Source organism: Littorina saxatilis, linkage group LG17, assembly GCF_037325665.1.
Source record: "Littorina saxatilis isolate snail1 linkage group LG17, US_GU_Lsax_2.0, whole genome shotgun sequence".
Classification (NCBI taxonomy): Eukaryota; Metazoa; Mollusca; class Gastropoda; order Littorinimorpha; family Littorinidae; genus Littorina; species Littorina saxatilis.
In genome coordinates this window covers 30,935,949-30,962,862 of record NC_090261.1, presented here as the reverse complement: position 1 = coordinate 30,962,862, position 26,914 = coordinate 30,935,949, and the positions used below count along the sequence as shown (strand labels likewise).

Sequence of the window (26,914 nt, the reverse complement as noted above, 5' to 3'; positions counted from 1 at the left end):
TTGTTGTTGTTGTTGTTGTTGCAACATTGGACGTGGAATAAATCAAATGATCATGCAGAATCGCTGGAAGTCGTTTAGCTTTAAAGCTTCAAGCTGTATCTCAATCATATGCTTTAACTTTTGCAAATAGGGCGTCAACATTTCTATTGTATTATATGCCACCCTATATCTCCTGAGTAAATCTTGTCTAAACCAATGGGGCAAAAGGGAAGCCCCGCTAAAACGAAAAAATAAATAGACTTTCGACTACGAGTAAGCACACAATGTCATATACGTCGTACATGTATTTATGTTTTTTTGCGGAACATATTCTGTGTGTCAGTCAGGCTGTTTATCTCACGTGCACAAACCAAATAAAACAAACCAAACGTGTGTGTCTGGTCCAAGCGTTATAGCTATACCTTTGATGTATTTGTAAAAAATAAAAAGCAGGAAAAAAAGCATAAAACTCAAAAAGAACCTGGAAACATTTTTGTTATAACACCAGTCTTGTTTCTCTATACATATAGGTGTCTAATAACGTGTTTTTGCCTTTGGAAAACTGACTTGCCGATTTTGTGGCAGTGTGCCCCGTATACGAACGATGATTTCTCCAAGGGGAGATAGAGAATACTACATGGCTTGCTGTGTCGTACCAGATTTACACGAGTCAAGTTTTTTTTTTAAATATTGAACTGCGAGCGAAAGCGAGCTGTTCACTATTTGAAAAAGCAACGAGTGTAATTCTGGTACGAAACAACAATCAATCAATCAATCAATCAATGAGTCTTATATCGCGCATATTCCGTGGGTACAGTTCTAGGCGCTCTGCAGTGATGCCGTGTGAGATGAAATTTTATACGGCCAGTAGATTGCAGCCATTTCGGCGCATATTTACCTTTCACGGCCTATTATTCCAAGTCACACGGGTATAGGTAGACAATTATTAACTGTGCCTAAGCAATTTTTGCCAGGAAAGACCCTTTTGTCAATCGTGGGATCTTTAACGTGCACACCCAATGTAGTGTACAAATACAGCGCGCTACCAACTGAGCTATATCCCCGCCCCAACAAGCCATGTAGTATTCTGTTTATCCTACATACTGTAGCCTACTTACGTGTAGTTTTACTGAAAAAGTCCTGCAGTCGAGGCAGCTAAATTGAAGACGCTTGTTCTGGAACCTCGATCTCTTCTAAAGCCTCGTGCAATCTATTACGTCAAAGTAAAGACACGTCACTCTGAAAGTGTGGCGTGACGAGTTAGTTCGGAGGGCAATTAGCGAGCGCAATTTTTGTTTTCTATAATGACGTTTGTCTCGGTGACTTTGGCATCATAAACAGTGGAAAAACAGGTCCCTGCCAGACTTGCTTAACATGACCTCATTTACATGATATACACACGTGTGATTTGAACGATTACTATCTCACGGGTGTATCTCTCACGTATGTAGGATAAATGAATTTACTGAATGCTTTAGAACCACAATTAATTTCCTTTTCGTACCGTAAAAAAAATATTCGGAAATAACAAACTAGCGGCTTTTAAAGACATTATTTTCTTAGCAAAAAATTCCGAATTTACCACAGCAAGCTGTCAGGGTGTTGATGTGTGGGATATGTGCAGCGAGTGGAGAGACTGGTCTTATCCCATGTTCTTTCTTTTCTTTATTTGGTGTTTAACGTCGTTTTCAACCGTTCAAGGTTATATCGCGACGGGGAAAGGGGGGAGATGGGATAGAGCCACTTGTTAATTGTTTCTTGTTCACAAATGTAAAAGCCTGACCAGATCTGAGCCGAGAAGGACCTCGCATTTAAACAAACCATATTACCAGGTACCAGAAAATAAGTAAATAAATAATACACATAAGCAAATAAAACGGTGAAAAACATACAAGGAACGAAAAAAAACGAAAAAAACCCAAGACCTGTAAGTTATTGGAACGTTACAGTTATTGCAAAACAAAACGCGGACTTTAAAGTCGACGACAGACAAACACGTATGATACATTACAAGTATATTATCTACAAGTAAGAATAGATCATGACTGTGCTTGTGGGTACATGTAATGGATTTACCTCAACTAACAGAAGGAACGGTTTCAATTTTTTGACTAATTAATGCCATTGACACAATGCAGCCATTTTTCATGACACATACCTGCCCAAAGACTTCCCTGCCACCCCCCCCCCCCCCCCCCCCCCAATAAACAAAAAAAACTTGTGACATTATCAGCACACCACCTGACAAGGAAGCAGCTTGGGTCTCCAGATGGATCGTCAGAGCGGAACTGAGGTAGGAATGGTGGCAAGACAATGTCAAGAGAACGACGGGACTCACACTACTTTGGGAATGTGACGACCGCGCGACAAGACGCCGAGACACCCTCAAGGTTAAAGCTACTGGCATCTCGTGGACCGGAAGTGGATCAGGAGCGCAAACATGGCGGGCCGGTGAGGGGGGGTAAACACTGGACCCCCCCTTATTATAACTACCCCGGGGGGTCGCCACCGGTTTGACCCCATGGTCACTCCGTTGTGGCCGTCTTTTTTTTTTAGCACGGTGATGAGTGGGTGTTATGTGTGCATTTTTGGGGACTGAGAAAAGGGTTGTGGGAGGGGATGTGTTTGTGTGTTTGTATGTGTCTGCGTGTGTGTATCCAATTATTCGTGTTCATGCCAATGGTATTCATGACAGCCTGTTATTTGTGCATTTGGGGAGAAAGGGAAAGGGAAGACGTGAGCTTGAGTGTGTGTAACAATAGCAATGTGAATGTAAGACGCTTTATGCTAGTCAGTTGACTGATACATGTAGTCTCAAAAGCAAACGAGTTCAAGTTAGTTACTAGCAACATAATACATATCCACTCTCAGTCTCACACACGCACCCAGGATCTCAGAAACACACACACAACTCAAATTTGCGTCACTGTCTTTAATCTTTCTTTATTTGGTGTTTAACGTCGTTTTCAATCACGAAGGTTAGTCACTGTCTTTAATCAAAAGTACATGAAATCAACATCAGTGGACCCTATGGGTCAGTGATTAGCACCAGCTTTCAGTAAAAGGTGTCACAACATTCACAAGTCTGAAGAAATATTTTGATCAAAACAATCTACAAGGACAACAATCTTTTTTGCACAAGACAACACCAAAGCATGTACAAATCCAAAAAAACTTTATAGAGGTGCACAAAATCTGTATTTTCTGCTCATTCTATGGTTTTACAACAGTATAGTCAGTAGTACACTACTTACAAAACAATATGGCAAACGAATGAGTTCGAACACAACAAACACATCAATTTAACAAGATGGTCAAAAGCGATGAGATGATGGATGAAATGTTTTTAGCTGCCTATTGATGTGACAAAACCACCGTCGTCCGTTCCGCTGTAGAAAAAGAAGTTGTTGTGAGGTGCATCTTTCTGGGAAACTGCCTGAAACAGACAAAAATAAATTAACCGTACTGATAGAAGTGCCAAAATCTTTTTTAAATAACACCAGTGACCAACAATTGCCTAGTAGATTTGCATGTGTAAAGATGCATTTTATTACACAAGAAAAAGAAAACCTAAAACTGCATTCAGACTCCACACATCTCGATAGCCGAATTCTAGAAATAACTGTCTGGTTTAAATGGGTTGTGAAATAGTGAATACTCTTGCTTTTGGTGAGACAAGCTCTCTACACATGCTCCTTGTCCACGTGTTTGAGACCCACCCCTTCGTTAGTGACTGGCTTATAATGACACATTGGAAAGTTTGACTCACTTAAAGCAAGACTATTCGCTCTTTCACAACCAAAACAAACCTGACAGTTATTCCCGAACATCGTCTATTCCAAACCATCCGAACACACACATAAATTAAAATAAATGAGAGAGAAACAACAACAACAGAAATTCTGTTCAAGTCTGCAAAAGCGATAGGGTCTAAAAAGGTGCCGACGCTTCCCGCATTGTAAACACGTACAAAGGGAAGCAATCGTGTTCAAGTGCGTCAGTGACAGCAGTCCTTTCTCAGTTCTCTCCCCTGATTAGAATGTCCCGCTGATCCCCCTTATTTTTGTTAACGCTGGTTTTTGCCAACATGCAAATAGTAATCAATTCACAGTCAACAATTGGACAAAATAAAATAATTGCACACCTTTATAATCTCTTGTCCCAGGATACCACCAACAACTGCACATACTGGACTCAGCTGCCCAAAGCAGTATCTGAAATGACAGTGAAAACACAAGGATGGAGATTCCTTCGGATACTGAATAAAGATTTAAGAAAACAAGAACACATCTGATATTTAAATAGGTAAAACAAGCAAACCAACAATTCCCTCCAAACAGCATCAATAACAGCAACACTAAACAAGTCAGCAAACTAACTCATTTAACCCAACTCTTGCAAGGGGGGGTGGGGGGAGAGAGAGAGAGAGAGAGAGAGAGAGAGAGAGAGAGAGAGAGAGAGAGAGAGAGAGAGAGAGAGAGAGAGAGAGAGAGAGAGAGAGAGAGAGAGAGAGAGAGAAAGAGAGAGAGAGAGAAAAGAGATTTTCACACACACAGATTCTTTGTGACTTATTACGGCAGTGCATTTGAAACATTAACTCACTCTGTGAAATCCTCAGGCATCTTGTTGTCACTGACTCCTGAAGTGTCCAGCGTTTGCTTGCGTAGGTTAGAGAGCTGTTTTTTGTCACCTTCTAATGACGAAGAAGCTGGCCTCCTCTTCTGCTGTTCTAAAAACTCCAGCAGCACTGCACAGTGAAACCACAAAGAAAATGTCAGCATTAAGCCTGAAACATGTTTGTTTTTATTAATTAAGAGAAGATGGCTCATGATTCCATGCAGTAGCCATTCCTACCAGTGATCAAGGTTTTGCTTCTTGGAATACACTTTGCACACAAAGTGGTTAGTTTGAGAAAAAGAAGAGAAACAAAAACGAAACAAAAACAACTGTTCACTCTAGTAAGATTGCCCACGAAAGTACAACATCCGGCCACAAAAGCAAAATTAGAGTTTAAAAAAATATATATAACAAGAACAAAAAAAGAAAAACAAAAAAAGAAAAAGCTTATAACAGATAACACGACAACAAAAATGAGACAGATAACAAGAAAAGACACCCCTGAATTCAACAACAAACAAAAGAAAAACAAATATGAACCATAAAAATAACGCATGAAAACAAAGAGAGAGCAGAAAATACCGATTTTTTTTCGCTGTTAAAATATCTGTATTTGTTTATCTTTTTCCAGCTTTCTACTTCATATTATGACAAAAAGGGCAGAACAGCTGGTGCGATAACCCATGTTCGTCGAGTGATTTATTTCAGAGTCAACTTTGTGCAGGCTCTCCTCCAGACACCCCTATGTGCACACATTATTATTATTATTATTATTGTGATCATTTTTATGCGCCTAATCTAGATATAGCCCTAGGCGCTTACATATTAATTTCTGCCGTTTTGAAATGGAATTTTTTACAGACAGACAGACAAACAGACATTTTTTACACACAATATATAACGCATTCACATCGGCCAGTAAAGCTCAGTAGCCTATTAGGCGAGCATTCACCTTTCACGGCCTTTATTCCAAGTCAAACGGGTATTTGGTGGACATTTTTATCTATGCCTATACAATTTTGCCAGGAAAGACCCTTTCGTCAATCGTGGGATCTTTAACGTGCACACCCCAATGTAGTGTACACGAAGGGACCTCGGTTTTTCGTCTCATCCGAAAGACTAGCACTTGAACCCACCACCTAGGTTAGGAAAGGGGGGAGAAAACTGCGGCCTGACCCAGGGTCGAACACGCAACCTCTCGCTTCCGAGCGCAAGTGCGTTACCACTCGGCAACCCACACATGCACGGAATAAAGATCCCAAGTTTACAGCAAACGTCTCAGGGAAACATAATCACACACATACAGAAAGAAGAATACTGGGTAGTGCCATACTGTATCAGTACGGCAGCTCGCTTCCCAAGAGAGAAAGCAACCCAAATTTCTATGATGGTAACACAGACCTGGGAACCCCTGTTTTGCACTTGGAGTATTCTCAAACGAACATGGTGTATTTTCAGAAAAATGAGCGTACTCCTCATAGCATTTGAACATCCATGTTTCAAACATGCTTCACACGCATCCGTCGCACCGTTAATTAAGTTTACCAAAACATTTAAAACAAATGCGTCTGTCAATGTTGACTGAAAAAACATTAATCATATGTCAAAGTACCGGATCGGCTTCGGGATGCGCTTGTGAAGAAAAGTCGTCGTCGTATTTTTTTTCAACTGACCGTACTGATCGTATTCTAGACAATCATGCGTACAAAATACGGCGAAATCGTATGGGTTCCCAGGTCTGGTAACATCACAGGACTACATGACTTATACAATCCTAAAAGAATTCTTAACAAGAACCTTTAGTGATGAAGAATGTGTTGGGTATCTGCCTCAGCTTTTTCTTGCCCTCTGATGAGCTGCTGTCAAACTTGGCCCCCAAGGCGTCCTCCAGAACTGGAAACTTCATACTCTGCAAAACAAAGCAGTGAGCTCTTTAAACCTTCACCGAAACACGCTTTGGACTACACAGTCCAGATGATGTGGATTGAGTAACGACCCATTCTTTCTAAAGGAGGATTCAACGTTTAAGTATGGGTCGTACACGACCCACGCCACCTAAATAGGGATAAACTCTTTTACACCTCTTTGCAGAGTGTGGGTCGTACACGACTCACGTCATCCGAATAGGTATAAACACTGTAAAATACCTTTCTTAATTCCATATGGGTCGTCCGCAACCCACAACATCCGGACTGAGCAGTTCAAATGACGTCATTGTTTTTTTGTTTGTTTACAATGAAACTCTTTAAACAAGAAGAGCAAACGCTCGATCGAGTCACTTTCGCAGTTCTGAATATTATATGAGGCATCAGATGGACAGGAAGAAATTGCTATTCACAACACAATGAGTCACGTTCACATAAAATTTGAGCCCGGTCACTTTTATAGTTTCCGAGAAAAGCCCAACGTTAAGTTGTGTGTTGCCGAACAGAAAAGGCTAGTTATCTCCCTTGTTTTTCTGATAACGTTCGTAAAAGGCTACAGATGTAAATACTTTGATGTAAAGAATAATCCTACAAAGTTTCAATCACATCCGATGAACTTTGTCAAAGATATAAAATGTCTAATTTTTCCTTTGACGCTGACCTGTGACCTTGAAAAAGGTCAAAGGTCAACGAAACCATCGTTAAAGTGTAGAGGTCATTGGAGGTCACGACTAAACAAAATATGAGCCCGATCGCTTTGATAGTTTCCGAGAAAAGTCCAACGTTAAGGTGGTGTCTACGGACGGCCGGCCGGACGGCCGGCCGGACAGACTAACACTGACCGATTACATAGAGTCACTTTTTCTCAAGTGACTCAAAAAATGAGTCGACAGGAAGGTTCTATGGTGTTGGAGGATTACATCAAGTCTCAATCCAAAACTCTCAATAGTTTTAGAGATACAGACAGTTTTGTAAGGCTGTGGGTCGTCCACGACCCAGGTGCACGGTGAAGGTTAAATAAAAGGCAACTATGTCAACCTGGACATCAGCTTCACCTGTGAAAAGCCAAATGAAAAGCCTAGCATGCCAACATCCAAAAGGAGATAGACCGCAAACATTCCAAAATTCTGAATTTAAATAACAAAAACAAAGGTAAGTTATTGGAACGTTAAATTATTGATAAAACATTTACATGTATTGTCAACAACTAAATGTGACCCTCCACCACGAAATGAGTCGCATGTCACCTGGCGCGGTTCTGCGCTAGGCTTAATATAAGTCCGGGGAGTGTCTGGTAACAGTGTGTGGGTCACCTTAGTCACAGGCTTATAACTTTGCTCTTTTCTAAAACGGTTTTCACCACTGGATAGAGCATAAAAATGTAAAAATATGAAAATCATGCAAAGGTGACATGCGACTCATTCCGTGGTGGAGGGTCACAAATGTTCCAATAACCTCCCATTCTTGGTTTCCCTTGAATGTCAAATGTACTGGGAACTATCAACCTCTCCTGATTGCAGACTTCAACAAGTGTTTTCTGGAGGGTCAGAGGATAAAGAGAAATTACGGTGCACGCATCCACAGTTCAAGCAAATAACAAAAATCAAGTGGCAAGATGTGCCGAGAAAGGAGCTTAGAAAATGAGTTTCGATAATAAAACTGACTCTCACATGCCTCTACTCTGCCCTACAATGCCTGAATTGTGACGTCAATCAGAGGTGGATAGTTGATGTCTGAGGGTATGGAAAAAGGGAAAATTAACATAAATATCTTATGTTCATAAAGAAAAGTATATGCAGTCAAAAGTAGCTATTTGATTCAGAGATGGTTTACCTTCTTTGTAAAACTAATGTGTACCTTTTTCACAGTAGTAGTTTCTGGTTCTTCTACTTTGGCCTTCTTGGGACTAGGCTCACCCTCTTCTTCAGAGGATACGTTCTTCTCTGCGTGCTTTGGCTTTTTCACTTCCCTGCACATTTAGAATTAGCCAAGCAATTGGAATTGATGGTTGCATTTGGGAAAAGTGATGATTAAAATGACATGACTGCATCAACAAAATTAATTACACGTTACACAATAAACACCACTTTTCCTGAATCTTTAGAAGTACACAACCCTGTTAACAAATCATTACACAAACCATTAACCTCTTCACTGCCACAGTATAACAGCATTTTGGTATTGCTGTGTGCCAGGGCAAAATTTCGCTTTCTTCGGTAGGTTCACTAATCTGTTCACTGCTCGATCATTTATTGAGATATCTCTTAGATCTTTGGCATGTGTTTTGCTTATACCCTTGGCTATTATAGGATGACATGATCATTGGACTTTGTTTGTGATTGTTATAGTAAAAATTGATATAATGACCATTTTCGTCAAAAATTACAGTTTCCGGACTTACACACACACAGTGACACACATTGCAGCACGTAAAACCACACAAAACACTGCTAAAACTGGTGTCAAACATCAGGTACTCACATTACAGCCCATAAAAGTATTCTTCTGTGTGGTAATCCATAAATCACTTCTTGTAGAGCTTCCAGAACACTGTATCGCTTGAAAACAGGTCTACGAGTTGAGGTCCGACTTTCAGCCGCCATTGTGAATGGCGAGAATGCTAACACAGTTTTCAACACGTGGTAGAACGGGGTAGCAACTTTAGTAACTTATCCGAACGGTCTATGGGAAAGAACTGTGTTTAGAACCCCTAAAAGTACTTGGACAGTGGTTACCTCCCATTTAGTTTTCGGAAATGTCCTGAAATGTTGGTGACACAAATCCCACGTATGAGATACGGTTATGGGCGTACGACAAACCAAAAATGACCACGTATTACATACGGGGTGGGCAGTGAAGGGGTTAACCTTGATACGACTGATAAATGACTCTTATGGTTACCAGAATGATTCGGAAAAAAAAAGAACATTAATGCATACTGCTAACTGAAACATACATGTACACAAGAAACCGCACTGTGTATCAAAAAAGACAGATATGCCTGACATTGCGTAAAAGCTGATTTTTGGCTGTTTCAGACTAAACCCACAGCAGATCAGCTTCAGACGGTGAAAAAGAGTAAATAAAAGAAAAAACTTTGGCAACAACTCACTCTGCATACTCATGGGTACCAAGGTCAGCAAACATGAAGCCATAGAAGCCGAAGACGTCACCAGCGTAAAACTTGACGGCTCCCTCTTGACACACCCGATCCAGGCGTTTCAGAGTGGTTGTCCCACAGCCCGTAGCACACACAACGTCAAATGATTTGATGAAAGCATCATCCTTGTCATCAATGTTGGACGTATCTGCAGTGACTTTGACCATGGGGTTGAGGAGCTGCGTGCGCTCCAGTGATGCTTCAGCTCTCTGCAATGAGAACAATTTCTTTTAGGAACAGGAAACAATCATGTCCTACCCAAAGTTTTTACTGTCCAAAACCAGAACTGAAAACAGTGTCGGTTTGGATTTTATCAGATTAGCTTAGTGATACAAGATACCAATACATGCACAACCTGGCGATAAAGTTATGCATTCATTTCTATAGCTGTTATGACGAAGTCGCAGACAAAAAAAATTGTTGTTCCAAATATGTCTTTTTAGTTACATGTGAGACATGTAGAAGAAGTGACAGCATTTTTATGTGACGCCATTGTTCGCATTATGAAGAGAGAATCAAAAAGAGACCTTTAATTTTGCATTGTTGTGTGTAGCGATATAAAAACATTTAGTCAGTCGGTATCAAACTGAACGATCAACACGACAAACCAGTCATTGGCGAGACTACATTTAGATAGTCTCGGCTAACCATTCTCGAAGACCGAGACGGGTCACGCTCGTCTCCGCGAAGCATGCGACCATAGTACTTATTGAACCTATTTCCTTTCATTCTGAGCACATTTTTAGAGTAAACATGACATATCTATATATTTTTGAATTCAGGAGAAGATGAGGAATACAAAGCAATCCTTTTTTAATCAGCTTCTGAAATTTCAATTTTAATGACAACTTTAATTAACTAAGCTTCCAAGCTGAAATGCAATCCCATAGTCCAGACTTCGTCGAAGATTGCTTGACCAAAATTTCAATTTGGTTGAAAAATGAGGGTGTGACAGTGCTGCCTCAACTTTCACAAAAAGCTGGATATGACGTCCTCAAAGGCATCTATAACAAAAAAATGAAAAAAACATCCGGGGATATCATACCCAGGAACTCTCAAGTGGAATTTCGTGAAGATCGGTTGAGTAGTTTTCTCGGAATCGCTTTATACACACACACACACATATACATACGCCACGACCCTCGTCTCGATTCGGTTGGAATTCACTACCTGTAAATATCAAGTCATGTCTGTCATTACATTTAGTCAAGTTTTGACTAAATGTTTTAACATAGAGGGGGGAATCGAGACGAGGGTCGTGGTGTATGTGTGTCTGTCTGTCTGTCTGTCTGTGTGTGTGTGTGTGTAGAGCGATTCAGACTAAACTACTGGACCGATCTTTATGAAATTTGACATGAGAGTTCCTAAGTATGATATCCTCAGACGTTTTTTTCATTTTTTTGATAAATGTCTTTGATGACGTCATATCCGGCTTTTCGTGAAAGTTGAGGCGGCACTGTCACGCTCTCATTTTTCAACCGAATTCGTTGAAATTTTGGTCAAGTAATCTCCGACGAAGCCCGGACTTCGGTATTGCATTTCAGCTTGGTGGCTTAAAAATTAATTAATGACTTTGGTCATTAAAAATCTGAAAATTGTAATTAAAATTATTTTTTTATTAAACGATCCAAAAACAATTTCATCTTATTCTTCGTCATTTTCTGATTCCAAAAACATATAGATATGTTATATTTGGATTAAAAACAAGCTCTGAAAATTAAAAATATAAAAATTATGATCAAAATTAAATTTCCGAAATCGATTCAAAAACTATTTCATCTTATTCCTTGTCGGTTTCTGATTCCAAAAACATATAGATATGATATGTTTGGATTAAAAACACGCTTAGAAAGTTAAAACGAAGAGAGGTACAGTAAAGCGTGCTATGAAGCACAGCGCAATCGCTACCACGCCAAACAGGCTCGTCACTTTCACTGCCTTTTGCACTAGCGGCGGACTACGTTCAGTTTCATTCTGTGAGTTCCACAGCTTGACTAAATGTAGTAATTTCGCCTTACGCGACTTGTTATCTTCTTTCAAAAGACAGCTCCGAAAGCACCTCTCTAACGACTAAGTCGGTACGGTGTACAATTTGTGCGAGTGTGTGTGAGGATGCGTGAAAGAGAAAGTGTATAGTATGCTTCCATTAATAAGCACACTTTTCAATTTTGTGTGTGTGTTTTGTTATTTTTTTCCCTACATGATTGTGTTTTATTTGATTTCTTTTTTTATTCTTCATACTTGTTCTTCGTTTCATGTGTGTATTATAGTAGGGACTAGCTGTAAGAAAGGACCATATGGACCTAATGCTATCATCCCTCGGTAATAAAGTTTTTGAGTTCGAGTTCCCTTTGTATGTTAAAACATTCAGTCAAAATTTGACTAAATGTAAAAAAGATGCAACATGATATGTGACCGGATCTGACAAAATGGTAGATAAGCCGCGGGAACCTCTTTTGAGATACATTGAATATACCAATGTAGGTCAATTATGGGAGAATTGGGTTATTGGCATTTGTGGATAGTTTTGACACTTCTACACACATATTTGCCTGTTTTTGGATGTCAGTGGCTTATAAATGCCTCCAAATCGATATTTAATCAACCTACCATGCTCTAAATAAAGACAAAGGACGCTATAATTGACCGACTTTTCAACAAGAATGACAGCATAATCCTTTACAGAACCCCATCATGTCGTATAGCGTTCGAAATGTCACTGTGTCTATTTTTAAACCAGCTTCTAGGTTAAATCATGTTGGCAAACTATGAAGTTTAAACCAGAGATCTGCTACAGTATCTCTGGTTTAACACGCAATTCTTTGGGTGTACACAAGAAAGAGGCTTATACCAATCAGAAGCCACTTTCAAAAACTTCCTTGGTAACAATGTCCGTTCTCGGCTGAAACAGCACTCGTGATTGGTCGAAGCGGTCTTAAGGGGAAGTAATGCCTCTCTACCGCTTGTGTTCGTTGGCGATCTTAGATCTGCAAACATGGAGAAAAGATTAGCGTTTCTGCTAAATTCCTGCAAAGCAGGTAACATTTTCGAAGCGGAAGGAGAAGAATTAAAGTCTTTGATTGACGAGTACTTCCTCTCTGACGGGAATCAGTGTAGTGAGCGTCCAGAGGGCGATAGCGAGTCAAGCGATTGTGACAGTGAGAGCGACGATAACGAACGTCGAACTGAAAACCAGCTGCCTGACTTTGTTCTGGCCGAATCAGAATTTGACGATGTCGGAGAACTTGAAATCGAGGAACCCATTGTCCACATCAGTGGACCAGGCGGCGACGAGCAAATGGACGACTGCAATGGTGCACCGCCACCAGAGTTGCTACGAAAGCTGAGGCAGTTTTCATGTAACTGTAAACAGATCAAGGTAAGCTCTTACTCCTTACCCCTTTTCTATCATTTCTTCAGGTGTTGTTTTCCTCCATGTTTTGAATGACTGCACATGATTGTATGAATGGATGTGCTTTTCATTTTCGAAGAATGTGTGTGTGTGTGTGTGTGTGTGTGTGTGTGTGTGTGTGTGTGTGCGTGCGTGTGTGCTGAAGGCAGCGTGTGTGTGCCTGTGCATGTGTGTGCGTGTTTGGCCATGTGTATAATTATGTGTGTGTGTGTGTGTGGTGTGTGGTGCATGTGACTATACATGGGACGGTGAACCAATATTTTGTGTATGTATGCCATGATTGGTCTTTGCAGCGTTGTCTATTTTTTTTCTTTTTTGCTGGTTCTGTGTTTACCTTAACATAATGTGAGTTGTGTATTATGTAGTACTAATTGGGCGTCTGCTGGCTATGTTGTGATTATGTGTGTTCCGTACAATTGCGTGCTTGAATACGTATCTGTTGCTTGCTGTAGTCATGTTAGTAAAGCGCTTTGTAACCAAATCATGCTCGAAAGAATCTCCCACTCCTGTTATAGGGTGCAAAACTATTCCTGTCAGTCCTACATTTTTTTAAATTCATGTTTTAAGGTCACACCAGCTGCTGAAGATCCAAGACGGGGCTGTGTTACGCAGTTCACCACCGAGGAGATCATGGGCATCAATCTATCCATCAAGGACATGGATAGAGGTATGTCACAAGTCTTTGAATAAGTTTGATGTGAACATTAACCAACTACACCCCTAGTCACACTCCCAGGGCATACATCTTCACATTAACAACACTTTTCCGTGAAAATAAAGTGATACACTTTCAGTTGTTCTCTTTATTATCTTAGTCTTACAAGTGATTTTTTAATAATAATGGCTTGTACCTACGCATAGTTGCCTAAAATATCCATACTATCAATTTGCTTCACATTTATACAGCCTTGTTGTAATTTTCAGATGCACTAGACATGCTGATTCTGGGGTTAATCAGCTCCTGCAGGCACACAGGGGACCCAAACCAGCCGGTGCAAGGAACAGAGGGAGCGACAGAAGGGCAGATCCACGTACATGTACATGGGACGATTGGTGTGTGTGAAAACATTCCAGACTCTGCTTGGGTAAGCAAATTGTTGTTTGTCCCCTATGCTGTTCCGTATAGTGGAACTCGGCAGCCCGAATTTCCATGAGGGTAACCTCACTGGACTATAAATCTTATCTTATCCATTGGCCCCTTAGAAGAAGAAAAAAAAACACCTGATTTTCTGAAAATGTTTCCTTCGTGGTCCCTTCTGCAAATATCCCCTTTCCACCCAGATGAAGAAAGAAGATGGAAGTTTTCTGAAAGCTCACGACAGATTTTGTGTGCTAAGTGTGAAAATGTTGTACATTTCTTTTATCATTCTCTTTCTCGTTTGGTATATTTGGAAGAGTCGCCAAAGAGGGGTTCCAGTCCACTGTAGTGCACTTTCAAGTTACAAAGAAAGAACATCAATTTGGAGTTAGTGCCGTTATTGCCAGTGATTAGTTATCATCCCAAGAATAGGGAAGAATATTTTCCTGCATGTCTGTGTGCCCAGAGAGGGGAAGTATGGTGAAAGGAGGCAACCGTTCTTTTGGAGATTAGGCAAGGCGAAGGAGTATTAGGCCCCAACAAAAAAGTTGTATGTGTTTCTGGTAACATGGCTAAAAAAAAAATAGGGTAGGTACTAAGGTAGGTAGGGATTTTTTTTGTTTTTGTTTGTTTTTGTTTTTGTTTTTGTCAGGGTAGAAAATAACTATACAGTGACGCAAAGAGACTGGACTTACTATACAAAGAGAAAGACAACACATTACAAAACAAATGAGACAAAAGGGATGCGGGGTTATCACCCTTGTGTCGTCTGCCGTCTTTTACTTTCGTTTTGACGCTTTTTTTTCCTTTTCCTTTTTGACTCACATGCGAAGCAAAAGTGAGTCTATGTACTCACCCGAGTCGTCCGTCCGTCCGTCCGTCCGGAAAACTTTAACGTTGGATATTTCTTGGACACTATTCAGTCTATCAGTACCAAATTTGGCAAGATGGTGTATGATGACAAGGCCCCAAAAAACATACATAGCATCTTGACCTTGCTTCAAGGTCAAGGTCGCAGGGGCCATAAATGTTGCCTAAAAAACAGCTATTTTTCACATTTTTCACATTTTCTCTGAAGTTTTTGAGATTGAATACCTCACCTATATATGATATATAGGGCAAAGTAAGCCCCATCTTTTGATACCAGTTTGGTTTACCTTGCTTCAAGGTCAAGGTCACAGGAGCTCTTCAAAGTTGGATTGTATACATATTTTGAAGTGACCTTGACCCTGAACTATGGAAGATAACTGTTTCAAACTTAAAAATTATGTGGGGCACATGTTATAGTTTCATCATGAGACACATTTGGTCACATATGATCAAGGTCAAGGTCACTTTGACCCTTATGAAATGTGACCAAAATAAGGTAGTGAACCACTAAAAGTGACCATATCTCATGGTAGAAAGAGCCAATAAGCACCATTGTACTTCCTATGTCTTGAATTAACAGCTTTGTGTTGCATGACCTTGGATGACCTTGACCTTGGGTCAAGGTCACATGTATTTTGGTAGGAAAAATGTGTAAAGCAGTTCTTAGTGTATGTCATTGCTAGGTTTAGTTATTTGACCTTGACCCTGAAGGTCAAGGTCATGTAAAGGTCAAGGTCAAGCATGTGAGTCGTATGGGCTTTGTCCTTCTTGTTTTTACTAAATATGCAATAAAAAAAAAGTCTAGGGTTGGCGGGGAAAAAACTAGGTAGGGTCGGGTGACCAGAAACATACAACCTTTTTTTTTGGCCTTAGCAAACCTCTAAAATTCTTATATATTTTAAACAATAGTGCAAATAAGTGAGTTTAATTGAATTTGCTTTGTGCTTGTTTCAGGGTCAGTGCCAACAAACTACGGGCCCTTCAGGACCATTTTAAGGAGAATGGCTTAACACCTCGAAAGTTGAAATCTGGAGGGCGCAAAAGCAACACAAACTCTCTCAGCCTGGAGGACACACAGCGCGTGCTCAACTTCATAAAGCAGTATGCAGAGGACCATGCTGTCAGTCTGCCGGGCCGTGTCCCAGGTTTCAAGCGAGCCGACATACAGCTGCTACCCTCATCCGCCCCGAAGAGCCGTGTCTACAGGCACTATGCAGATATTGCAGCAAGGGCAGGTGAGAGCAGAGCAGCATAGACATCATCAATATATAAACAAATGGAGCAGTATGTTGGCTTGCAAAGTTTCATTTTTTTTTAATAAAATGTTGGTATGTTGGTACATGAACAATTTAATCAGGAATTTAAATCATGACCCCGTAATTTAAACTTCGAAAGAAGGGAAAACAATAAGGACACTGAATGAAAAACTCTCCTCCCCCACCCCCTCCCCCTACTCATCCCTTTCAAAATTACACCTATTAGTTTGTATGGCATCATTGCTTGTGTTCAAAAATAAATAATAATTACAGATTTATTTGTAATAACACTGCAGGGCACTGTGCATTCAATGTGTACGTGTTTTTTTTGTTAGTTTCTACATTTTTTGTATTTCTTCAAAACTAGATTCAATTAATTTTAGTCATAACATTTCAAAGATAGAATTACTACAAGTCACACCTTGCATTGTGTCTGGACAGAAATATGCATTACTTTTTGTTGACTTAAGCATTCCGACAGAGAACTACATGGGTTTTGGGCGTTCACAACCTGGACTTGGCTTTACATGAAGACTGTGATATGTGTTTCTTCTTCAGGACACCCCTGAGTTGTTTGCCGCATCAACATTATTCACCAGGCTGTGTCAGCTATGCATCATAATTCTTGACCAACTATTAGCGAAGGAAAGTGAGTGATCGTGTTTTGTGAAGATTGATATTAATTTGTTCCAGGACACCCTAAAGTTGTTGCCAAGACAACCTTCAACAGGCTGTGGCGTGAGCTCTGCCCATTCATCGTGGTATGCAGACCAATGACGGATTTGTGTTGGAGGTGCCAAAACAACAACACCAAGATATTTCGCAGTGCAAACCTGACCGACGAAGAGAAGGGTGAACTTATCCTGGAGCAACAGCGACACTTGAGTATAGTGGTTGCAGAGCGTCAATTCTACAAAGATGAAATAGCCCAGTGCAAGACGGCTGTCCAGGGGCTTGGATTGACCGCTCTCACGGAGACTGCCCCAAACTCACGCCCCATTGCTGTTCATTATAGCTTTGATTTTGCGCAGCAGGTGCATCTTCCAAGTAACGCTGCACAACCGGGCCCAATGTATTTCCTGGTGCCGAGGAAATGTGCCATCTTCGGTGTCAACTGTGAGGCCATCCCTCAACAAGTCAACTTTCTTGTCGACGAAAGCGTCAACTGCAGTAAAGGGTCCACTGCTGTAATCAGCTACTTGCACTTCTTCTTCGAGAAATACGGACTAGGAGAGCAAGTGCTCAGTCTGCATTGTGACAACTGTTCAGGGCAGAACAAAAATAACTTTGTAATGTGGTACCTGATCTGGCGCGTCATGAAAGGCCTTCACACAGAGATCAATGTACACTTCATGCCAGCCGGGCATACAAAGTTTGCTCCCGACTGGGCCTTTGGCCTGCTAAAAAAGTGTTTCCGGCGATCCGAGGTGTCCTGCCTCGATGATTTGTGCGAGGTCGTGCGAGAGAGCACACCAGTGAGCCACGTTAACATTCCCCAGCTAGTCGGCAGGGAGGATGGCTCTTCTCTTGTCAACACCTACGACTGGCAGACCTTCCTCAAGCCAGCGTTCAAGCGCCTGCCTGGCATGCTGAAGTTTGCCCACTTCAGAATGTCACACCAGCACCCTGGCTGTGTCTTTGTGAAGATGTCTCTGGCTGAAGTTGAGGAGCAGCGAAACCTGCTGGTCAGCCGGGAAGCTTTCCGAGCCTTGGCAGACATGCCACTGATTCTGCCCACCCCCGGACTCTCGCGTGAGCGACAAACATACCTGTTCACCCAGATTCGTGAGTTTGTGCGCGAGGACAAGAGGGATGTGATGTGTCCACCCCCCAACTAACCTGCTTTCCATCTGCTTACTCATAGTATATGTGTTATATTGCAGTAAATTTTTGTGTACACTACATTGGCTACACACTGTGAGTGTGATGCTACCGGGACTTGGCAGTAAATGTTTTCAAGTTTAAGGATCACTGGACTGACATTTTAAATAATGGAACTGGCTTGACTTCAGATCTGTGCAATCATGAAGTTCATTGTGTGTATTATTTAAACTGACTTGTGAATCAGGATTATTGTGACTCTTTGCTTTCAAACCTGTTGTCCGAGGAGGAATCATTTGTGTGTAGTTGAAGGAAAGCAAAATGCTGATACAAAAATTATTAGATTATAAACTTACCTCTGTTCAAAGTATTTGCCAGTACATTCGTCTGTTCGACCCGGTTCTCTGACAGTTACAGCTGTTGCCTTCAAGACTCAAAGCTGCTCTCTCTCTCTCTCTCTCTCTCTCTCTCTCTCTCTCTCTCTCTCTCTCTCTCTCTCTCTCTCCAGATTCGTTTGAAATATTCATGTTTTTGTGTGATTGCATGCGCCTTTCTTTGATTGGCTTGTAGCGGACCGCTGGAACTGACCGATGCGGCGGACAGTGCCCCGCACAGAGCTTAGCTTAGCGTCATTACGCAAGATTCCAGCAAGCTGAAAGGTCAAGTTTTTGTATTTGGTGAACATTTTTCCGCCACCCACCCCTCCTCCATTTTATCAATGAAGGCATTCATTTTGTAACTTGGTGGCGCTGGAGCTTTGTTTCATGTCGCTGGTTGATGTCCATTGTAATAGTCAAGAGAGATAATTTGTATGTTCGGATCAGTTTCCTGCTCTACATTTCGCTGTTGTTGTTTTTCTTGCATGCCATGCCAGGGTGAGCTGACACCACCGTTTGAGCTTCGGTGCAGTACCGTCATTGATTGGTCTGGAACCGAAGCTTTAGCTTTAGTCCACAGATCGCATCGGTCCACAGCCTACTTCCTTTCGCCCTGAGTGGTTTGGGTTGAGTAGCCCGCGACCGTGGCATCTGGCATTTTTGTTCTCGGGTAGACTTACCTGGTTGACCCTTAGCCCGTCGCGATATAACCTTCGTGGTTGAAAACAACGTTAAACACCAAATAAAGAAAAAGGGTCGGGTCGAGGGAAGTAATCCCCTGGCTCATTCTACTACTGTTATCAGTTTCTGTATTTCGGCTTGGTTTCTTTCTGTGCATGACCCGCAGAATGCCCCCTTTGTTTCACCCAACATTAGGGCAGGGGAGACAATCAGTCAGCTGCCCTGCTGGCCATTTAACGCGAAACTGTTTTTTTGTTTTGTTTTTTGTTTTGGTAAATTGATGTTTAATTTGCTATGTTTGATCCCTTCGTTTGACCCAACAGAAGGGCAGGAGAGACAACCAGTCAGCAGTGCCCGGCCGGGCTATCTGATACTAAACTTTTTTGTTGTTGTAAATATGTATTTGGCCCCTTTGTTTGACCCAACAGAAGGGCAGGGGGACAATCGGCCAGCAGTGCCCTGCTGTGCTATAATTTGATGCTAAACTTTTTCATGTTTTTTGTAAATATGTTTTGGAAAATTGATTTTGAAATTGCTATGATTTTTTACCAAAAGTTACAATCATAAAAAGCTTTAATTCAATAACATTTCACTTTACGTGGACTTAACTGCAAACAGCTGGTGTGGACAATTAATTTGTGGGAGTGACTGATAAGAATGAAACGAGCGGATGAGTGCGTGTTCAGTACAGCTCTGATTCAGCTGTAATTCAGTTTGTTAGCACATGCACTTACACAAAAGAACTTCTCGCCACGCTCACGTGGCGAGGGGCAGTTAATGAGATTGATGTATCGTTCATATTTAAGTTCACTCAAGTAACCACAAATAAAACCCAAGTGAGATCAGTACTCTGTGACTTATTGTTTCGGTTCGTAAAAATGAACGTTAATAATAATACTTAAAATATCAAGCTTATGCTTTACAAACTAAGACACTAAATTATTTGAGAAAAGGTTTAAGTTGCACATGGCTTTTAGTAAGTTGTTATACACCCATTGGCATTATGTATTTTATGGAAGAGCATGGATAATTTTGAATGCTATTTTGGTGAGACCTAGTTTCTCGAATCACATTTTCACTATCAACTGTACTTTAAAAATCTCACAAATCCTACATTGATACAAAATCACCATGGAAACAAGCATAAATCTGTTGTTTAGTGTACTCTGAACACATTTCATTCCATTAGAACGAAATTTAAGCATGGTTGCTAGGGACTCTTCGCTGTTGAATGTGTCCAAACTTTAAGTCCAATTTCCTCAAAATGGCCGCCATCAATACCCGTATTTCAAACTGCTCCTGAGTCTTCATTTTTGGGAGTATCCTTTTCATTCAAACATCACATGAAAGCTTGTTTTCTAAGCTTTCAGATGATATGCATATCTAAAATTTTCCAAAAATCGGGTTATCTACCATTTTGTCAGATCCGGTCACATATGATATGTACGTATGTATAACTAGAGGAATACCCGGCTTCGCCGGGGTGAATCGCGAGACAGAGACAGACAGCGTGGCGGTTCATCACAATCACCTTTGCAGGCGAAGTCCTGTCAAACGGGATTGAGAATTTTAGAGCTTATTTCTTAGCCCTATATTATCTGTTGTGGCTTCTCAAATGCCAGAACATACAGACAGACAAAAGCCGCTAGACCCCATCACAAACAGAACTCTACAATCCACAGGTTTTTGCCCACACACACACACACAAACACACACACAGAGAAGCCGTATATATATATATGTATATCTATATCTATAAATATATAGAGATAGGTGAGAGTGTATTTTTCGCGTGGCTATAAATTGATTCGACCTTTTCACTTTGACAGTAAGAACAACTTACGGGTGCAAGGGAAGCGTTCTGGACAGCGCAGTGACATTCTAAAAATAGTATCTCAGAAACGGGAATTTGGGGTGAAGGGCGCGAGACAGAGACAGACAGCGTTGCGGTTCACCACAATCACCTTTGAAGGCGAAGTCCTGTCAAACGGGATTGAGAATTTTAGAGCTTATTTCTTAGCCCTATATTTTCTGCTGTGGCTTCTCACATGCCAGTACATACAGACAGACAAAAGCCGCTAGACCACATCACAAACAGAACTCTACAATACACAGGTTTTTGCCCACACACACACACAAACACACACACACACAGAGAAGCCGTATATATATATGCATATCTGTATCTATAAATATATAGAGATAGGTGAGAGTGTATTTTTCGCGTAGCTATAAATTGATTCGACCTTTTCACTTTGACAGTAAGAACAACTTACGGGTGCAAGGGAAGCGTTGTGGACAGCGCAGTGGACAGCACAGTGACATTCTAAAAATAGTAGTAACTTACAACTGAACGGGAAAGCCACACGAAGGAAGGGAGATAAACGCCAAACACTGGAGAAGATAAGGAAGAGTTACTTATAATGGTGAAATGAACACAAAAACCAAAATCAGTTCAGCGCTGCGCGCTGAGAGCACGTGTTGAAATATCTCATCGATGATATTGTGTCCGGGGTGTAGCTGAATACGGTGTCCAAATTTGAAAAAGATCCACCGAGAACTTTGGCGTTGTGATGTGGTGTAGCGGCTATGGTGTGTCGGTATGGGGGTATGGGGGCCCGGGTAGCTGAGGTGGAACCAAAATCGGTTCAGCGCTGCGCGCTGAGAGCACGTGTTGAAATATCGACCAGGTTGTGTCCTGTACCGGGTCAACCTGAATATGCCCACCAAATTTGAAGCAGATCCATCAAGAACTTTGGCCGTGCATGGCGAATACACAAATACACAAACACACAAATACACAGACACACAGACACAAGTCGTATATATATATAGATGATTACCAGCAAAAACAACTGTACTTACATTTTTTCCCACTTCAGAGCGAGGAATCAAAAACTGTGACATTGAATCCTCCTCATCAGCCTGAAAAAGGAAAACACATACTGATTCACAACAATCAACTATTCAAATTTAGTATCAGCAAATCGATACTTCGACTTCAAATACATACTAATTTGAACACACCCAAAGACACAAACATGCACTACACACACACAAATGAACACACACACATTGTAGGCATGACACACAATTTTTGTTTCTTTCCCTGAAATGCTCATATGTGACGTTCCACCACAAAACCAGTCTTAAGTCGCAGCAGGCGAAAGCGAGATAGCGTGAGGAAAAGGCACTGAGGGTCTATCTGGGTGAAATTCACTTTTTTGCAGAAACGTGTTCTGTAGACCCCAAATTACATGACAACCAAAAAAATATGCCAAAATCAATCGCTAAATAGTTAAATTATTGGATTCAAATGCAATACATTCTTCAAAAAAGTCAAGCATAACATCAAAATGCCTCACTTTCACCGATAGTTTGCTTAGTGTATCCCTTACAGAACCCCACTATGTTTGGTACTGTCGGAAAGCTTATTGCATCAGCTTTCCCGCTGTGTGTTTCTGTGGTTAAAAATACCTGCCCACTTCCTCCAAATAAGGAAATCGTGACGTAAACAAACTTTAAGATTTAACCAATCAGCTTGTCTGCCTTCAAAAAAGGGCTAGCAACGGCCTCCTCATTGGTCAAATCAAAGCCCAGGGGAAGTAACACTTTATCATTTCCTATCGCTATACGAAAGCAAACCCATGGCTGACGTACACCGATTGACAGCGCTTCTCAACTGCAATTCGCTTGAAAATAACCACGAACTCCGAGATTTGTTGTCGGATTTCTTTGCCGAAGACGTTGCTGGATTCAGTGACTCCGATTCTGATGCATCTGACGCCGAGATATGTGACGCTGATGCTGAATATGCGGACGAAGAGGAGACAGACCGTCCCCTCGTCAGTGTCAAAAACCCCGTTGGCGTTTCTAATGGCAATGCATCAACTGCAAGAACACATGTAGTTGAGGCGAGTGGTGGAGGAGATGTGATGGAAGTGCATGCTGCAGTTCCTTAATTGCAACAGGGCTGTGATGTGCTCGAGAGAACTCGCCTTCGTTGCTGCAAAGCCAATGGAACTGGCTGCAAACAGATTAAAGTTCCTGACGCTGCACCCGGAAATACTCGTCGTGGATGTATCACCCAGTTTGATCCGGAGGAGATTGTAGCTCTACAGCTATCAGTGCAAGACATGTATAAAGGTGAGGTTGGAGGTGGTGTCAACATTGATGTGCAAGAGCTTTTGTGGTGAACAGACTGTCACAGTGGAGGAGTTCCTCTGTTTGGGATCTACATTCTGATCTGTACGTATTCCTATTCGATGCCAAAAAAGTGACTGATACAAGTAAGTTGATTTTGTTCAAGTGTTTGTCAAAAATGGACAAAAACGTGGGTGTGATGCATGTAACCTCTTTAATCCTGATAATGACAGTGAAAATGTTTGCTGATGTGTATGACATGTATTTGACCGTTTTCCTCCACATGTATGATGTAAACAAAGCCTTCAAAAATGGTGATAATTGTTCTTTTAACCCCTCGTTTTGGATTTAAAGGATGCATGAAAGATCAAAGTACACTTGTGCAAAATGTGGAAGGGTTAGGTTAATTTTCAACCCCCGTTGCTAAGGAAAATGTAAAGCTGGTGCTTTCCAAAACTTTCAAGCCCGATTTCTCAAAATGGCCGCCGGTCAACTTCTTTCATAAAAATGGCCGTAATATCGTTATTTATTGACCTAGAGCTTTAATTTTGTTTTCTAAACATCCAGGAAAGACTCACAATTTCAAAATAATAACTAACTCAAATCATCCAAATTCCGACTTAAGACTGATTTTGTGATGGACTGTCACATATGTCTAGACAAACATAGCAAAGCACACAAGGAAGAGAACAACATCAACAAAAACAAAAAAACAAGTGAAAGAGAAAACAATAAAACCCACAGCAGATACTGACGAACAGTGGTCTGATTGTCTCTAGTCTAAATACCACTCAAAAACAGAGGCCGGAAAAAACAAACAAAAATTTATTTTCTGGGAATGATTGCTGGAGGTGATGCAGGGATGTTGTTAGGATTTATTTTCTTTGGCAAATTTGCTGAAATGGCCAAAACAAATGTTGGTACAATTCTTGAGTTCAAGGTAGCTAGTCCTTGACGTCAACTTTTTAAGAAGTTCAGACGTTTTCTGATGCCAAACATATGTCACGATGAACTTCACAATCATAACTGAGTCCAGATATAATTCTTACCACTGTCGGATCCAGAAGTGTCAGAGACTTGATGCCTGAAAGAACGATGTTCTTGGCAACTTCCGCTCCCAAACCTCGCAGTCCCACCAACAGCACACTGGCTGCTCGCAGTCTGAAATTAACAAGGCAACCATGACTTTTTGACACAACAAAGTAGATATACTGATAAAGCCCAGTGGAAGCAACGTTACATGTGTATACTCTTTTATTTTTGTTAAAAACGAACATTTGAGATCCATTCTTCTTCTTCTTTGTTCATGGGCTGAAACTCCCACGTTCACTCATGTTTTTGCACAAGTGGATTTTTACGTGAATCAACGTTTTTACCCCGCCATTCAGGCAGCATACGTCGATTTCATGGGAAGCTTGCTGGGTATTTTTGTGTTTCTATAACCCACCGAACTCTGACTTGGGTTACAGGATCTTTTCCGTGCGCACTTGGTCTTGTGCTTGCATACATGTACATGTGCTTGCATGTACGTGACGAAGGGGGATAAGTCACTGGCAGGTCTGCACATTAGTTGACCTGGGAGATCGGAAAAATCCCCACCCTTAACCCACCAGGCAACTGAGATTTGAACTCATGACCTTTCAATTAGGATGCCGATGTCTTAGGCCAAAAAAAAAAAAATGTCTGTTTAGGGTAACATGACCAAAAAAAGTAGGGTCGGTAGGTAGGTAGGGGTTTTTTTGTTTTTTTGTTTGTTTTTTGTGTGTGTGTGTGTAAATGCTATGTTGGCTGAACATTTCACTTCTTATATTTGATGAATACATGTTTCAAAACTAACGTATAAATAAAACAGAGAGAAAGGGAGAGAAAGAAACGCCAAATGTCTCTTTTTAGCATTTTTACCTCTTTTTTTTTCTTTTTTATTTTTGAAATCAAAAAAAAGTTTTTGGGTCGGCGCCAAATCGATAGGGTCGGTCGGGTTACCCTAAACAGACAATTTTTTTTTGTTGGCCTTATCCACTACGCCGGTCGAGATCCATTCAGTGCTGCGACAAACTGCATACTTGAACTTGAACTTGAACTTGAACTTGCGATGTTTAAGGCCTTAGGCCTGTTCATCGATCCTGTCGAATAGTACTCCAATAACACTTTTGTTGGTGGCATGCGCGGGCGGTTATTGGTAGCACGTTGGCGAGAATTTCTCTGGTCTGTCTGCCCAGAAATTGTCCAGCCTTCCTTTGAAACTGTTCACTGATGGTGCTGTCACAACTGTTTCTGGCAGACTGTTCCAGTGAGGAATCACCCTTTCTGCGAAGAAGCAGCTCCGAACGTTCAGCCTACAAAATGGTTTGTACAACTTGAGGCTGTTTCCCCTAGTGTCTTTGGTTTCGGCCAGCTGGAAATTCGGGTTGCCTGTGTCGTAGATCCCATGCATATACTTGTAGAGGTCGATCATGTCACCTCGGAGACGCCTGTGTTCGAGACTCGGTAGTTTGAGTACAGCAAGTCGTTCTGGGTAAGTTTTCTCACTGAGAGCCGATATCAGTTTGGTAGCCCTTCTCTGTACGTCCTCTATTTCCTTGCACAGCAGTTTCTGCTGTGGTTGCCATACTGAATGCCCATATTCAAGGATTGGCCTGACAAGACTCTTGTAGAGTTGTACAAACACCTCCCTATCCAGATGCTCAAACGATCTCCTGATGATGCCTAAGGTTTTGTTTGCCTTCGCAGTTGCTTGTGCAACATGTCCCTTGAAACTCAGGCGATTGTCTACAAGTACACCAAGGTCTTTCTCCGTTTCGCTTTCTTCTAGAGTGATGCTAACCTCCTCACCACTTTCGGATCTCCCTTTCATGTGATAGCTGGTCTCTGTGTGTTGTTTGCCTAGCTTAAGGACACTACACTTCTTTGGGTGGAACTTGAGGAGCCAGTTGTCAGACCACTCTTGTAGCTTGTCCAGATCTTCCTGCATGACAACAGGTCCTGAGGGCATACAGGGCTATTGTCGTGTATATTGCCAAGTGAATTTGCCTTGAAATGTTTTTCTTAGCCTTGGATCTTCAATCATTGCATCAGACATATATAGGCTATGTAAGTCGCCTGCTTCTGGTGATTCTACATCACGCACATGCAGTGTATTTGACGCAGTTTGTGGCTCTGTTATCTCATATATGCTGCCTTTGATTTCACACACAACTCTTCTACCTAATCTCACTTTAATATCTCAGTGCTTCACAGTTCAGAATAAAACCACAATAGTATGCATGAGAATGAACAGCACGATGGAGACGGATCTGCTGTCTGCTACAGTGCTAGTGCTACAAGTACAAGAGCTTGGCCTACGTTTGGGCAGCGGACGAATTCATTCAGTCAACACGCTTATTTCTACAATTATTTTAAATTATGATACAAACCGTCTTTGGGCGTCAAGTCCCCATAAACGAATCTGCCTGTCATACAAAGCAGCTTCGTCTTCTGTAATATTTTCTTCTTTTGTGTCGGCTGTCATCTTCGCTTTCGAGTTCTGCGGCCGGAAGCTGAAGCCGGTTACAAATGTCCGCTGATTCGCTGCTGTCGTCCAATCATATCTCTTAAT

General features: G+C 41.3%; 2 protein-coding genes across 2 annotated transcripts; one reads left to right on the top strand and one right to left on the bottom strand.

The window, feature by feature from the left end:
• Positions 1 to 3,154: 3,154 nt before the first annotated feature.
• LOC138952755 (SUMO-activating enzyme subunit 1-like) lies at positions 3,155 to 26,892 on the bottom strand. Its single transcript, XM_070324476.1, has 9 exons — positions 26,733 to 26,892; positions 24,369 to 24,480; positions 22,042 to 22,101; positions 9,634 to 9,890; positions 8,379 to 8,490; positions 6,394 to 6,505; positions 4,582 to 4,726; positions 4,124 to 4,193; positions 3,155 to 3,415 (listed from the first exon to the last, which is right to left on the bottom strand). Exons 1-9 carry the CDS (start codon positions 26,825 to 26,827, stop codon positions 3,326 to 3,328), a joined length of 1,053 nt encoding a protein of 350 aa, XP_070180577.1. The 5' UTR covers positions 26,828 to 26,892; the 3' UTR covers positions 3,155 to 3,325.
• Positions 12,677 to 18,135, top strand: LOC138952562 (uncharacterized). The gene is made up of 5 exons (XM_070324249.1): positions 12,677 to 13,060; positions 13,661 to 13,760; positions 14,052 to 14,178; positions 15,996 to 16,276; positions 16,991 to 18,135. The coding sequence occupies exons 1-5, from the start codon at positions 12,677 to 12,679 to the stop codon at positions 18,133 to 18,135; spliced, it is 2,037 nt and encodes a 678-aa protein (XP_070180350.1).
• Positions 26,893 to 26,914: the final 22 nt, after the last annotated feature.